The sequence below is a fragment of the Rhinoraja longicauda genome, chromosome 35 (assembly GCF_053455715.1).
Source record: "Rhinoraja longicauda isolate Sanriku21f chromosome 35, sRhiLon1.1, whole genome shotgun sequence".
In the NCBI taxonomy this organism is placed as follows: Eukaryota; Metazoa; Chordata; class Chondrichthyes; order Rajiformes; family Arhynchobatidae; genus Rhinoraja; species Rhinoraja longicauda.
The window spans coordinates 19,053,771-19,069,597 of record NC_135987.1 but is presented as its reverse complement, the minus strand read 5'-3'; the positions used below and the strand labels follow the sequence as shown (position 1 = coordinate 19,069,597).

At 40.8% G+C, this 15,827-nt stretch overlaps 1 protein-coding gene across 2 annotated transcripts in view; it reads left to right on the top strand.

Annotated features, from left to right (window-relative positions):
* Positions 1-15,827, top strand: part of parga (poly (ADP-ribose) glycohydrolase a) — a 108,619-nt gene that overhangs the window by 70,202 nt on the left and 22,590 nt on the right. For both annotated transcript variants that reach the window (XM_078428378.1, XM_078428377.1), the window contains exons 12-13: positions 352-427; positions 10,506-10,653. In XM_078428378.1, coding sequence (XP_078284504.1) covers positions 352-427; positions 10,506-10,653 — 224 coding nt within the window. The remainder of the gene's footprint in view (positions 1-351; positions 428-10,505; positions 10,654-15,827) is intronic.

Here is a 15,827-nt window from a genome sequence, read left to right as displayed (position 1 = left end):
GCATATAAGATTGGGTTTAGGCATCATGTTCGGCACAGACACTGTGGGCTGAAGGGCCTGTTCTTGTGCTGTACTGTTCTATCTCGTTGCAGCCTTTGCATTTATTTTTAATCCAGTTTCTCTATACTCTGCACTCTTGTTTCTTTTCTCTGCCCTGCATGATGTACTCATGTATGGCATGGATTTGCCTGGACAGTACGCTACATATTTATCACTGTATCTTGGTGCATGGGACAATAATAATACGAAACCAATATCAATATTGGCCAAAGACCCCTTGTTATCAATTTTAAGCAGCATGACCACTCCGAGGTGACCTGATTGAATGAATAAGATCTTTTTTTCTGACAGGTCTGCAAAGAAGTTGACAAGACTACACATAACATGTGAAGGCACAATTGAGGACAATGGACGAGGGATGTTACAGGTAGAAATACAATCATTTTAAAAGCTATAAAATGTAATTGATCACCAAAATTGCATTGTTCTTTGTCTGTCTTCTTTCAAGCAATAATATTTAAATATTTCATTTTACATTAGGACCATTATTGCTTGTAAGAGGACAGGCAAAGATCAACGCAAATCTTAATTACAAAGCAAATGTTAGTTTAATATTTCACTTTACATGTAGACCAACATTTGCTTTGTAATTAAAATGTTGTCATTAAGAAAGAAGCACTGTATCAAAACACTGAGGTACACTTGAACAAAACACAGTGCTGGACGAAGCTGGAGGGAATGGACAGGTGACGTTTCAGATCAGAACCTTTCTTAAGACTTTATTGAAGAAAGCACAAAGTGCAGGAGGACCTCAGTGCACCAGGCAGCATCTATGAAAGGTCTTGAGCAAAACACAAAATATTCCAGCACCTGCTGTTTCTTGTGTCTCCATTTTACACTTACAAGCTTTTAAACAGCTAATTATCTTTGGAAAATATTCATCTGAATTTAAGCTAACACTGATGTGGTCACTACATTTCAAAAGTTTGTCCGATATACAGGCCCTGCCCGGTTACAGTAAAGCTCCATTCCTGAGAACTACTCGTAATCCACACATTCCCAAGTCAGTCATGTATCCACATAAGGAGTTGGCACAGGGCATGTCTGTGGAGGTAGGTTGTCCCACACGAGTAAACAGTCTGGAGGAGCATTATAGATCTTACTAGACCAAGTGGACCTGTTGAGACCAAACCTCTCCTGTATTGGTGCAGCACCCTCTCCTCCCCCCTCTCCCTCCCATCCCCCTCCCTCTCCCTCCCTCCACCCCTCTCCCTCTCCTCCCCCTCTCCCTCCCCCCTCCCTCCTGCTGTTGATGGGAGTTTTCTGTGTGCAAAGAGGTTGTCCTATTTCCCTTTTCTACATTGCAGCAATAACACACAAAAAATATTTCAACTGTAAAACATGTTGAGACATCCTGAAAGCAACATTAAAGTGTCTTAGACATGCAGACCTATTCACTGTTCTGCAATCTTAAAGTTTATAATCTTTTCCTGCTAGTGTGAGAATGTTTTCCATACATAAGCTATTGTCCTGCATAAAGGCTCCTCATTTTAGGGCATTTCCAAATAGTGATCGAATCTGGTCCCAAATTTGGTAAGTGAAAGTAGCCCAAAGATATATGTTGGGATTTTAATCAGCCAACTTAAACATTTGAAAACATAGCCATGTTTAATTTTTCTCAGCTGTCTAGTCACTAATAGTAACCTGAGAAATGGTCCACTTTAAATCTCATTTCATGAAGTATGGTCAGCATATGACACATTTGCTGTGGCACCTGTAATATCTAAGATAACCTTCCACAATGTAAGATATTTTGCAGCTTTCAGTATTTTCAGAAGGCTTCCTGCATCAACTCAACTGATGCTGTGCCTTTAATCCATCTATGTGTGAATTTAACCGTGACACTTCTTGATCAAAGGAATCATGTAGAGGCCAATTGAAATTTAAATTGTGAACTTAGATTCCCAAGTCTTTTTTGTAACCCGTTTTTGCTTATTAAACGGCAGTAGATCTGTACATGTAGAGGCTGCTTTTAAATTGCTGCAGTAGTCTTTTTTGCTGTTGAATTATTATTGAAGGAACTGCAATGGCAGCTGTCATCTGGCAAGTGGTTGGTTTATGGGTCTACCAACTACTGTGATAAGTCTGCTGTTTGTACTATTCCTCAGAGTTCACTATTCACTGAGGCAAAGCTTAAAGACAGGTGTCAGCTATTCCACCACCAGGTGGTTGAAATCTTCAGCCTAATTTCTTTCTCCTGGTGGGGAAAAGATGGACAGGTTATAGAAAACAGCTGGATATATTGTATTTGATTTTCATAGAACTAGAGAGACATGCCTAATAGGACAATGCACAGACATGTAACATAAGAGAATTGAACCAAATGCAGTCAAGAGAATTGTGTCTTCTATTCCATGCAGTACCACAAATGATTTATCATAGTGCACCATGATTAACTTTTTAATATGGATCAAAGTATTCTGATGTCTAATAGTCTTTGGTAGTATCAAAAAGGTAGATTTACAATATTTGTAGTCTTAAGAATTTAGTGCAATATTGTCGTAATTCCAGACCCCCCCTTTCTCGTAAGATATTATTTCAAGAAATGCACAATTTGATAACAAAATATCAAGCTATCAAGAATTAAATGGTTTGTGTAACTTTTTAGCCTGTCTAGTTTAATGTGATGATCAGAGATGAGAAATGAAAAGTGTTTCTCGAGTTGCTGAGGGATACAGATTGGAATCTGAATAATGCAATGCCTTTTAAAAAGTGCATTGTGTGCTTGCTGCAAATTTGAATGAATTACAACGTTGAAGAATGAAAACATTGAAGATGCCACTGGTCATTGAAAAATTCTGCTTAGAATGTTAGCCCCGCGGCAGTCTCCATCATTTCTACACTTCATTTTAGCATGCTTGAAGGAACTGCAATGGCAGCTGTCATCTGGCAAGTCGCAGACCAGAGCAAAGCTCTGATGGGATCATCGCCTCATATCAGTTTCCTTCCTTTTTTTCTTTGAATGTGCAGAGAGCTTTCAAAGGACTGTGCTCTCAACATGACAGCATCAGAACTGATTTGCAGAAGTGCAGATTTAATCTGAAGCCCAGAAGTGTGATTTAGCCAATTAACCCTAACAGCCTGAAAATGGGAGCTTTATTGATTTGGCATTAAATATGAGAAGACCGATTTGTCTTTAATCTTTCACTTCAGATTATATTGATGCCTAACAGTGACAGCATAGAGTATGTAGTCCTTCCTTCCCTACATGTTCCTATATTCGATTGTGTTACATGGGGGAAATACATTTTCACTCTTAGCTTATGGACAGTAGACAATGCATTGGGGTGCAAAATTGAAAATAGTGCTTATTTGGGACCTGTGGTCTAGTCTATTGAATATGATGTATATTTAGTAGCTTTTTGAAAAATTGTGAAAACCGCAGGGAAATTCACTTCTACTTTGAGATCACTATGGCCCAAAGGCGGGTAAATTTAAATTGCATGGATGTGTTGGGTCGAGGAGCCTGTTTCCAAGCTGTATGACTCTATGAATAATACTGACTATATATTAGAAACCTGTGGAAAACTTGAGCAAATGAAACAAGCATTTTTATAACAGCAACATTTTTATTTCTGTTTATTTCAAATTTAGTTCAATCTCATCCTTTATTAAATTCTGATTACTGAACATGACTGGGTCATAAATGATAGAAGACTTGGTGTTCATTTTACACTTGAATTAAATAGTTGTGATAGTGAACTAATTTAAAATCTTGAGACACTGCTTTTTGAAATATGGCCAATTGGAAAGAATTTTGCTACTTTCCCACTTCTTCCCATTTTCACATAGAGTGGTAGGAGCAACTGCAGGCAGAGAGGACTAGCCGAGGAAGGCCCCATTTCTATATTCTGTGACTGTGACTTAATCCCTGCCTGGATTACTTGTTCCCAACCTTTGCCAATGCACCTTTGACATCGAGGAGAAGTGTGAGTGTGGCCCAGAGTGAATCTTTGGTGACCCTCGGACTATCCTTGATCGGACTTTGCTGGCTTTGCCTTGCACTAAATGTTATTCCCTTATCATGTATCTAAACGCTGTAAACACAAAATGCTGGAGTAACTCAGCGGGACAGGCAGCATCTCTGGAGCGAAGGAATGGGTGACGTTTCGGGTCAAGACCCTTCTTTGGACTGATTCCGAAAAAGGGTCTCGACATGAAACGTCACCCATTCCTTCTCTCCAGAGGTGCTGCCTGTCCCGCTGAGATCCTCCAGCATTTAGTGTCTACCTTCGATTTAAACCAGCATCTGCAGTTCTTTCCTACACATCTAAACATTGTAAGTGGACCGATTGCAATCATGCATTGTCTTTCTGCTTGCTGGTTAGCACGCAACATAAGCTTTTCACTGTACCTCAGTACACGTGACAATAAACTAAACTGAACTGAACTGGATCTTAGGAAAAAATGGCCATTTAAAAAATTCCGATGGTTACATAGATGCTTAGAAAATCGGTGCGGGAGCAGGCCATTCGGCCCTTCGAGCCAGCACCGCCATTCAATGTGATCATGGCTGATCATCCACAATCAGTCCCCCTTTCCTGCCTTCTCCTCTTACCCCCATGATTCCACTAGCCCTCAGAGCTCTATCTAAATCTCCCTTGAATGCATCCAGTGAATCGGCCTCCACTGCCTTCTGAGGCAGAGAATTCCACAAATTCGCAACTCTGTGTGAAAAAGTTTTTGCTCATCTCAGTTCCAAATGGCCTACTCCTTATTATAGACAATAGACAATAGGTGCAGGAGTAGGCCATTCAGCCCTTCGAGCCAGCACCGCCATTCAATGCGATCATGGCTGATCACTCTCAATCAGTACCCCGTTCCTGCCTTCTCCCCATACCCCCTCACTCCGCTATCCTTAAGAGCTCTATCCAGCTCTCTCTTGAAAGCATCCAACGAACTGGCCTCCACTGCCTTCTGAGGCAGAGAATTCCACACCTTCACCACTCTCTGACTGAAAAAGTTCTTCCTCATCTCCGTTCTAAATGGCCTACCCCTTATTCTTAAACTGTGGCCCCTTGTTCTGGACTCCCCCAACATTGGGAACATGTTTCCTGCCTCTAATGTGTCCAATCCCCTAATTATCTTATATGTTTCAATAAGATCCCCCCTCATCCTTCTAAATTCCAGTGTATACAAGCCTAATTGCTCCAGCCTTTCAACATACGACAGTCCCGCCATTCCGGGAATTAACCTAGTGAACCTACGCTGCACGCCCTCAATAGCAAGAATATCCTTCCTCAAATTTGGAGACCAAAACTGCACACAGTACTCCAGGTGCGGTCTCACCAGGGCCCGGTACAACTGTAGAAGGACCTCTTTGCTCCTATACTCAACTCCTCTTGTTACGAAGGCCAACATTCCATTGGCTTTCTTCACTGCCTGCAGTACCTGCATGCTTCCTTTCAGTGACTGATGCACTAGGACACCCAGATCTCGTTGAACATCCCCTCTTCCTAACTTGACACCATTCAGATAATAATCTGCCTTTCTATTCTTACTTCCAAAGTGAATAACCTCACACTTATCTACATTAAACTGCATCTGCCATGTATCCGCCCACTCACACAACCTGTCCAAGTCACCCTGCAGCCTTATTGCATCTTCCTCACAATTCACACTACCCCCCAGCTTAGTATCATCTGCAAATTTGCTAATGGTACTTTTAATCCCTTCATCTAAGTCATTAATGTATATCGTAAATAGCTGGGGTCCCAGCACCGAACCTTGCGGTACCCCACTGGTCACTGCCTGCCATTCCGAAAGGGACCCATTTATCCCCACTCTTTGCTTTCTGTCTGTCAACCAATTTTCTATCCATGTCCTGCCCTACCCCCAATACCATGTGCTCTAATTTTGCCCACTAATCTCCTATGTGGGACCTTGTCGAAGGCTTTCTGAAAGTCGAGGTACACCACATCCACCGACTCTCCCCTGTCAATTTTCCTAGTTACGTCCTCAAAAAATTCCAGTAGATTTGTCAAGCATGATTTCCCCTTCGTAAATCCATGCTGACTCGGAACGATCCTGTTACTGCTATCCAAATGCTCAGCAATTTCGTCTTTTATAATTGACTCCAGCATCTTCCCCACCACTGATGTCAGACTAACTGGTCTATAATTACCCGTTTTCTCTCTCCCTCCTTTCTTAAAAAGTGGGACAACATTTGCTATCCTCCAATCCACAGGAACTGATCCTGAATCTATAGAACATTGAAAAATGATCTCCAATGCTTCCACTATTTCTAGAGCCACCTCCTTCAGTACCCTGGGATGCAGACCATCAGGCCCTGGGGATTTATCAGCCTTCAGTCCCATCAGTCTACCCAAAACCATGTCCTGCCTAATGTGGATTTCCTTCAGTTCCTCCATCACCCTAGGTTCTCCGGCCCCTAGAACATCTGGGAGATTGTGTGTATCTTCCTCAGTGAAGACAGATCCAAAGTAACGGTTTAACTCGTCTGCCATTTCTTTGTTCCCCATAATAAATTCCCCTGCTTCTGTCTTCAAGGGACCCACATTTGCCTTGACTATTTTTTTCCTCTTCACGTACCTAAAAAAACTTTTGCTATCCTCCTTTATATTATTGGCTAGTTTACCCTCGTACCTCATCTTTTCTCCCCGTATTGCCTTTTTAGTTAACTTTTGTTGCTCTTTAAAAGAGTCCCAATCCTCTGTCTTCCCACTCTTCTTTGCTATGTTATACTTCCTCTCCTTCATTTTTATGCTGTCCTTGACTTCCCTTGTCAGCCACAGGTGTCTCTTACTCCCCTTAGAGTCTTTCCGCCTCTTTGGGATAAATTGATCCTGCAACCTCTGCATTATTCCCAGGAATACCTGCCATTGCTGTTCTACCGTCTTCCCTGCTAGGGCCTCCTTCCAGTCAATTTTGGCCAGCTCCTGCCTCATGCCTCTGTAATCCCCTTTGCTATACTGTAATACTGACACTTCCGATTTTCCCTTCTGCCTTTCCATTTGCAGAGTAAAACTTATCATGTTGTGATCACTGCCTCCTAATGGCTCTTTTACCTCTAGTCCCCTTATCAGATCAGGATCATTACACAACACTAAATCCAGAATTGCCTTCTCTCTGGTAGGTTCCAGTACAAGCTGTTCTAAGAATCTATCTCGAAGGCACTCTGCAAACTCTCTTTCCTGGGGTCCATTTCCAACCTGATTTTCCCAGTCTACCTGCATGTTGAAATCTCCCATAACCACCGTAGCATTACATTTGTGACACGCCAATTTTATCTCCTGATTCAACTTGCACCCTATGTCGAGGCTACTGTTTGGGGGCCTATAGATAACTCCCATTAGGGTCTTTTTACCCTTACAATTCCTCATTTCTATCCATACTGATTCAACATTTCCTGATTCTATGTCACCCCTTGCAAGGGAATGAATATCATTCCTTACCAGCAGAGCAACCCCATCCCCTCTGCCCACCTGTCTGTCTTTTCTATACGTTGTGTACCCCTGAATATTCAGTTCCCAGCCCTGGTCCTCTTGTAGCCATGTCTCAGTGATCCCTACAACATCATACTTGCCCATGACTAACTGAGCCTCAAGCTCATCCACTTTATTTTTTATACTACGCGCATTTAAGTACAACACTTTAACTTCTGTATTTACCTCCCCTCTCACATCGGTCACAAATGGCCCTGCCCTTAATCTCTTTTCCCCTCTAGAACTTCTGTTCCCATTCTTCCGAGAGTCTTCTGCAATATCTCCTGTATTCCCTTTAACCTCATCTTCATATTCACAATTTGTTAACCCCTCCCCCCCACTACTTAGTTTAAAGCCACAGGTGTAAACTGTGGCCCCTGGTTCTTGGTTCTTGGTCCTCCAAAATATTCCAAATGGAATTTAAACTGGAGGTGGCGGAGTATGGACTTAAGCAAGAAGGGCTTCTTGGAGAAGAGCTGCCTTAAATGTAGTGCGTCTGGTTGAATAACTATAGTAGGGTGAAGACTATTCCGTCGCAGCTGCGGCTTGCCTGCAGTCCGTCTGTCTTTTGTGTTTTTTGTTGTTTTTGTCTCAATTGTAGTGTTAATATGATGTAGTGTTGTATGTTATGTTTTGGGGGGGGGGTGGGAGGGAACGGGAACTGTAACTGTAACATTCTCTCTCCAGAACGGAGACGCGAGCTTTGTTCTGTGCCGTGTCTCCGTTCCCGTTGCGGCCTACCACCGGCCATGCACCTGGGACCACCTGGGTCTCTGGTTCGCAGAGCCCGCGGTCCGGACTCACCACCTGCGGCGCTGGCTGCCTGCGAATGCTGCGGGAACGGCTGCGACTCGTCTCCGGAGGCTCCGGCGCGGGCCGCGTGGACGTCGGAAGCCCGCAGGCCCCTGGATGGGGGCCGACATCGGGAGCTCCGGCAGCGGCAGAGGCAACGTGTTCGCCCGCCCCGAATCGCGGGGCTTGGGTCGGCCCGCCACGGACCTTTCACCATCCGGCGCAGCCTGAAATAGGCCGCGGGATTTTTTTTCACCGCCCAGCGGGGGCTTCAATATCGGGAGCCCCGACCGCCCCGACGTGGCAACTCCAACAGCCTGACCGCGGGACAAGACGGCAGGGAAGAGAAAAAGACATTCTGGCCTTCCATCACAGTGAGGAGGGACTGGAGGAGACTCACTGTGATGGATGTTTCTTTTTGTTTGGTGTTAGTTGTGATTGTATGTGTTATTGCATTTTTATTGATTAATCTTATTGGTCTTATTGTTCAACTGCGGGTAATGTTTCATTTTACTACACATTTATGTGTATGTAACAAATAAACGACTATTGACTATTGACTATTCCATGCTTTTAATAGTGCGAGGGAAGATTGAATTGCTATACACATCTATCTTGATAGCTGGTATCTCAAATTGAATCGAATGCCCTCGTCTACTCCTGATAGGGTTGGGTTTGGTTTAGATGTGGTAATCTATGTCGAGCTGACCATTTAACATTTTGTAAAAACAGGTCAAACGGTGGGCTTTACGTCTGTCTTGGAGAGTGTTCCACTCCAATGAATTTAAAAGTTCTGGACTTCCCCCAACATCGGGAACATGTTTCCTGCATCTAGCATGGAACAGAGGCCTACAGATCCTGCTGATTTTCATTGTAGTTGTACTCTCGGCTTGGTGATCTTAATTATCATGCTAGAAGAATATTTCGAGGAAATAATGTGTTGAATAATGATTGCACTTTTTATCAAAACTTTTAAGAGTCCCTATTGGGGCATAGAAATGGTTTTTGTTCGGTTAGTCTTTAATAGATTATTTTTAGGTATCTATTAGAGCTAAATGCATTACAAAGCAAAAGTGTTCAGCAAGCCAGACATTAGATGGATAGGGTAAGAAGTAAATTAATATAAATTAACAAAGCTGCAGAGGATAATTGGAAACTAATTAGCACTCCGTTTTTTGCTGATTTGTGTTGACTTATAACCATTAGCCAGTCGCACATTGCTTTGTTATTGTCCACATTGGTTAGTTGTGAGGTTTATCAACCGGTCTCTGCTGAATTTGTGAAGTTTGGGCACAGACAAAGTGATTCCTTAATGGGAGAACTTTCTTCCAAAGTGTACTGTTCCACTTACAAGATCTTATATTCTTTGGAGTTTGGAAGAATGAGGGGGGTCATCTTATTGAAATACTAGATCCTGAGGCGGCAGGACAAGGTAGATGCTGAGATGTTTCCACTCATGGCAGAATCTAGAATGAGAAGGGCGGATGGCCAGTTAAAAGTGAGGTATATAGAAACTCTGCCATCCTCTGAGTGGAATCTCAGGAATTCTCAACATCAAGGATCATGGAGGCTGGATCATTGGGATTGCGGAGAAAATGGCTAAATCTTTGCAAGGTCATGGAATTAAAGGCTACGGGAACTGGTACAGAAGAGAAGAGACTTGAGGCTTGAGCCAAGGCTGAGTGGCTTACCCCTGCCCCTGTTTTTATTATGTTCTTATGTAACATGCAAGAGAACAAACTATTTCATCAGCCTAGACTGGGCAATAGTTTGATAACAGCCAAAGTGAAGTTGAAATTATTAATTGAAATTGGAGAATATTAACACTTGAAGAAGCCTTTTGGAAAGATCATAACTTCAAGCTTGATAACAAGGCATTGGAATTCAATTCCTTCTCATCATTCCAGTTATCAGTGCATTGGCCCATGGCACTAATGTATACACTCAACCTACGCACAGGTAATATTCTCATTCACACAAACATCTGCTGTTTTATCATAACCCTAATGGACATTCCAAACCTAGAATACACACCCATGTGTCATGGTTAGAGAGCATGGAAACAGGCCCTTCAGCCCAACATGCCCACGCAGACCAAGATGCCCCATCTATGCCTTGGTGTACCGAAGTTTGTAGGATGTTGGCATTGCATGGAGTGGTTTACCCCAAAATCGAAAGATTAAACATGATACCTATCTTTCTTTGCAGGTGGACTTTGCAAATAAATCTGTCGGAGGTGGTGTCACACGGGGTGGCCTTGTGCAGGAAGAAATACGGTTTTTGATAAACCCTGAACTCATTGTTTCACGACTGTTCACAGAAGCCTTGGACCACAATGAATGTCTCATCATTACCGGTTTGTTTTCTGTTCTTTGAGTTGTTAATATAATATTTTATAGCATTGCAAATTGTATCTAATTATTTAGTTGCATAATACAAAGAGGCATCATTTAAAGCTAACAAAATTACCTGCCTTCATTTCTTCATAATTGTAACTAGATATAATCAAGTATATTTCTGAATATTAATTTACTTCAAATCTAGTTTAGTTGATGCTTTTGGAAATAATTCATTTAAACCTTTTAATAACCTTTGTTTTTCCCCCCGCATAATCTATTCCCATTGCACTATAGTCAATGAGACAGTTCTGCAGATTGCTTTCTCTAGATTGCTTCACTGTTTAGTGATTCCCTTTTTCATATTTTGCATTTCTACGCCATAGAACAATGTTTCTAATGGAAGTTGTTAATATAACATTGCTTTATCAATAACTTCCATGTCCATAAATTCAGCTGTGCAGTGCATGTAACCTTTTATTTGTATTCTGCCATCTGACAGTCTTCTAACTTATACTTGAAGATGTTAAATAATAGGCAGAAAATGGCTGAATGTGACAAAATGTCATAACATTGAGAAATGTTATTAATTCAGACATTTTATAAAATAGTTCCAAATTGGTCCTGTATTGTCACTAAGAAGATGTCAACTCTTGAAATTCATTTTCACAAGATCTGTATGTTGTGTGTGTATGGCGATTTTGGTTATGTGTGTATGGCTATTGTGGTTTTGTATGTGAAGGTAAGAGTCAGTTTACCTCGGCCAAATTTTTATCTGTACAAACAGGTATGAGCAGGTCGTTGTGAGTAAATCACAACAACACCTTTTCATCTGTCAGTTACAAAATAGATGCCAAGAGCTACTGATAGTTTATTCTCGGGAGGATTTTACACTGCCTGACTTTTTTCAACATTGAACAAAACACTATTTGTGAGGAGGGTAAGCAAATGTGATAATTATTCACTATTAAGTGACTTTTTTAAATCTCTCCCCTCTGTTTTCTTGCATTTTATAGCAAACATATAATTAAACTTCCTAATTATTATTTTTTGATCCTGTACTTAATCTGGTTAATTCAAGCTTCTTATAAATTAGGTGTTGAATTGTGACTCAGAACTTCTGATTTCAGAACTGTAAAAGCAAGAAAATAAGAGTTCTTAATTTGCAAAATGGTGTCGAGTTGAGTGGATCAACACAAAGTTGAACTGGAGAGTGGAGCTTCCACTGGCAATTTTCACCTAGAAACAAATACAAAGTAAAAACATGAGGAAACACTAGAGAAAATATGTTTCCTTTCTCATTTATTGATCTATTCCCTCAGAATGTATTTCAGTCATCATTTTGCCTCCCTTATGAGACAATAACAATCCTGCAAGTGGGTTGATTCAAAACAGCTGCAAAAATAAGGCTATAATTTTGACACAACACTTTCTTGTTTTTTCTTTGTCTGTTTTCGCTTTATCATATCATATATATACAGCCGGAAACAGGCCTTTTCGGCCCACCAAGTCCGTGCCTTCCCCAAACTTTGCAATTAATTTTACTATTTAGGTAAATGCATTTTTTAAACATTAGTACATCCAGTTATAAATTCAGTAAGTGCCAGGGCTGCGTGATCTTAATTGTGCTGTTCCCAATCTGCTTGAACGTTTAATTTTATTTTTATAATGGAATTATATGGATTGAGTTTGGAACATATTCTCCTACTTGTGCAATTTTAGACACGGGTTTGACAGTAAATTTAGATATAAGTGGTCTTTGGCAGAAAATGGCATAGGAGTGGGCATAATTTTGTTTTTAGCTTTATGGCTGTACATGAAATTCTACTTGGAAGTCTAATTAATAACAAACAAATGATTTGGAACTGGTATGGAAATCATTTTGACATTCCTTCAAGCAGTTTGTGTTTTAAGCCAAATGGCCATGGGTTATGATGGCTCGCATTCAGTGAGCTGATTTGCCATTTTCAGGGATTTACAGTTAAGGGCCACTTAGTGTTATTATGCAGTTATCAACAGTTATGCTTGTGGTCACTTAATGGAGAGGGATATTTCATCGCACTTGTAATTCAAAGTCCAGCATATTTATTTCTCTACCTGCTTTAACCAAGTCTCCTTCCTGTCATGTCTGCCTGATGTTTTCATTATGTTTAGCTGCAATAAATCTTGCCAAAGGTGTAATTAAGTTGTTACCTTTTAAGAAGGGACTGAGCATTTCAAAAGCACATAATTATTTTTTTCTGTGCTAATACTGTGATTGAAAGTGATGGAAAGAATTTCCATTCTGAAGAAGGGTCTCAACCCAAAACATCACCCATTCCTTCTCTCCAGAGATGCTGCCTGTCCCGCTGAGTTACTCTAGCATTTTGTGTCTCCCTTCGATTTAAACCAACATCTGCAGTTCTTTCTTGCACATAAATAATTTTCGTGTCTGGTGATACATTTGTAATGCATCAAGAAGCAGTGAGTTATTATTTTGGGAGAAAGGAGGTTATATTAGGAATATGATCATTATGCTGAAGTGGATGGTAGATTTTATTGAATAAGTAGTTATTTGAAGACAAATAGAAAGTGACTTTAATTGAACTACCCTTGGAGGTCAGTCTCAACTGATTAAATGAGATTTCTTTGGAAGGTATGTTTCTAGCTGACTAGGGATAAATTAGCACATTTTATTGTGTGACAATTTAAAAGATTTTTAACATGTATTTAACAAGTTGCAAGGAGCTGAAAACATTGTTCAACTGATTAATTGCAAAACAATTTTTAAATTTCATTACACTTTAATTCTGAGTTTGTCCTTGGAGAGCAGACAAAAAGGTCACACTTTTTTTCTTGCTTTTGTTACTGTTCACTTAACAGAGACATTCCTTTCCAGCTTGTCAGTTTGTCAGAATTTTGAGTAGTGAAGAGCTGCTGGTGTTTGAAGTTCACTGCCCACAGTAGTAAATAAACATGAAGCTGATATCAGGTTCTTTCTGTCATGATTAAAATGCATTTTCTTTTTGTCTGTCAGCAAACAGACATTGCCCGATTGTCTGTCATTTTGAATATTCCGTATGGAAATACAAGTAATATATCTGCATTAAATGGTTTAATAAAACGCAGACAGTGGGTGAGGAAACAGAAAATCATTGCTCAACATATTAAACTTAATCCTATTCATGAAATAATTGTATTGCCCTGATTTAAAATATTGTTCATAACAAAGATATCAATTTCTCAGAAAGTCCTGTCACATAAATGTGCAACTCTTAAAGTTATGTTTACCTTCCTTTGGTTAGCCAAAATTGAAGTTTATGAAAATCAATTGCCATGTTTAAGTCTGCACATCAAGTCATTGAATAATCTGATGCAGAATTTCCATTAATCTAATTTTTATCACTCTTTCTCTGAAGACCAATCCATAGACATACTGCGCATAATTAAGTGCAGGGAGCCGGATGCAGCTTAGCAGAACCAAGGCCAGAAGTGTATTTGGGATATTATTGTACGTTTACTATCCAAAGCAGTGCAGGTTTTACACTTTCAGGCTTCCCTCTGCTTGCTCAACTAGATTTGCCCATTTGACTTTAAGGGTTGTATGGAGCAAAGTGAGAACAAAGATGCCATCATCCAAATGGCAGTACTGCACCTTGAGATGCCTCTCCTAAATGGTGGGTCAATCAACAGCGGTGTACTGAATTATTGGAAAATTGTTTAACCCTAACATCGGGTCACTGATTTTGGAACAGGTGAGAGAATTAGCGCAGGATTTCCATTGCCAGTCACGTTATCAAGGAGTTACATCAACATCAAAAGGCTTTTATTATTACTTACTATGATTCTGCCTCTACCCAACAGTAACTGTTTGGGTAATCATTCCCAAATCCACAAACTTACTGAGTTTAATTTCATAACTTTCAATGATGGGATGTTAACGGGCAAGGTTCTGATTTATTGCTCGAGGACCCGAACAATTCTGCGGCACGGTGGCGCAGCCGTAGAATTGCTTCCTTACAGCACTCGTAGTGCCGGAGACCCGGGTTCGAACCCAACTACGGGTACTTTCTGTAAGGAGTTTGCACGTTCTCCCCATGACCGTGTGGGCTTACTCCGAGATCTTCGGTTACCTCCCACACTCCAAAGACGTGCAGGTATGTAGGTTGTTGGCCTGGTATAATTGTAAATTGTCCCTAGTGTGAGTAGGATAGTGTTAATATCCGGGGATCGCTGGTTGGCGCGGACTCGGTGGGCCAAAGGGCATGTTTCCACACTGTATCTCTAAACTAAACTAAACTAAACTAATTGTTTAAAACTGGAAGAGCTCTGCTAGTCCTCTTGTGGCCTGCCGTTGGTCTAGCCGTGACTCCATCAATTGTTGTTTGGCCAGTGATATTTCCTCTTTGCCTTTCAGTTCCCCAAAGTGACTTTTGGCTCGATGAGCATCCTATTGAGTGATTGACTTCTAGGGTAACTGATAAGGGTAATGCAGTCGACATGGACCTCCAGAAGGCCTTTGAAGATGTGTTGTACAACGGGCTTATCAATAAAAGTTGAAGCACAAGGTATAAAAGGGACATTAATAGTATAGATATGAAGTTGGGTTAGCAACTGAGTACGGAAGCCTTTGTGAATGGCCATTTTCCAGAATACAGGATGGTGAATAATAGTGTTCCTGAAAGATATATGTTGGGACCATTGCTTTCTTTTTTTATTATTGACCTCGACTTAATTGCAAAAGGATATAGAATGGCAGACATAAATCCTGTAAAGTATAATTCAGAGAAGTGCCGTGGTTTGGAAAGAAAAATGAGGAGAGGCACTGCAATATTCTGATGAACATTATCCTTAAAACAAGGTCCGGAAGCAGAAACACCTGCAAGTGGAATGCACACAGAGTGACAATGTGAGTTGATAAGGCACACACAGTTTGGAATTGTATCAATAGAGGCATAAATGCAGGGAAACGGTGCTGATCCTTTTATAAAGCACTGACCTAGCCTTGGCTGAGATATCGCGTTTACTTGTGGCTACCCCATTGCAGGAACAGTATGAAGGCATTGGAGACGAGAAAAGGATCTTACAAAAATGATTCCCAGGACAGAGAAGCTATAGTTGTAAGGATGGAGTATAGGGACTGAGACTTGGAGAATGATGAGTGGAGATTTGATAGAAAGATTAAATATAATAATGGCTCTGGCCAAAATAGATA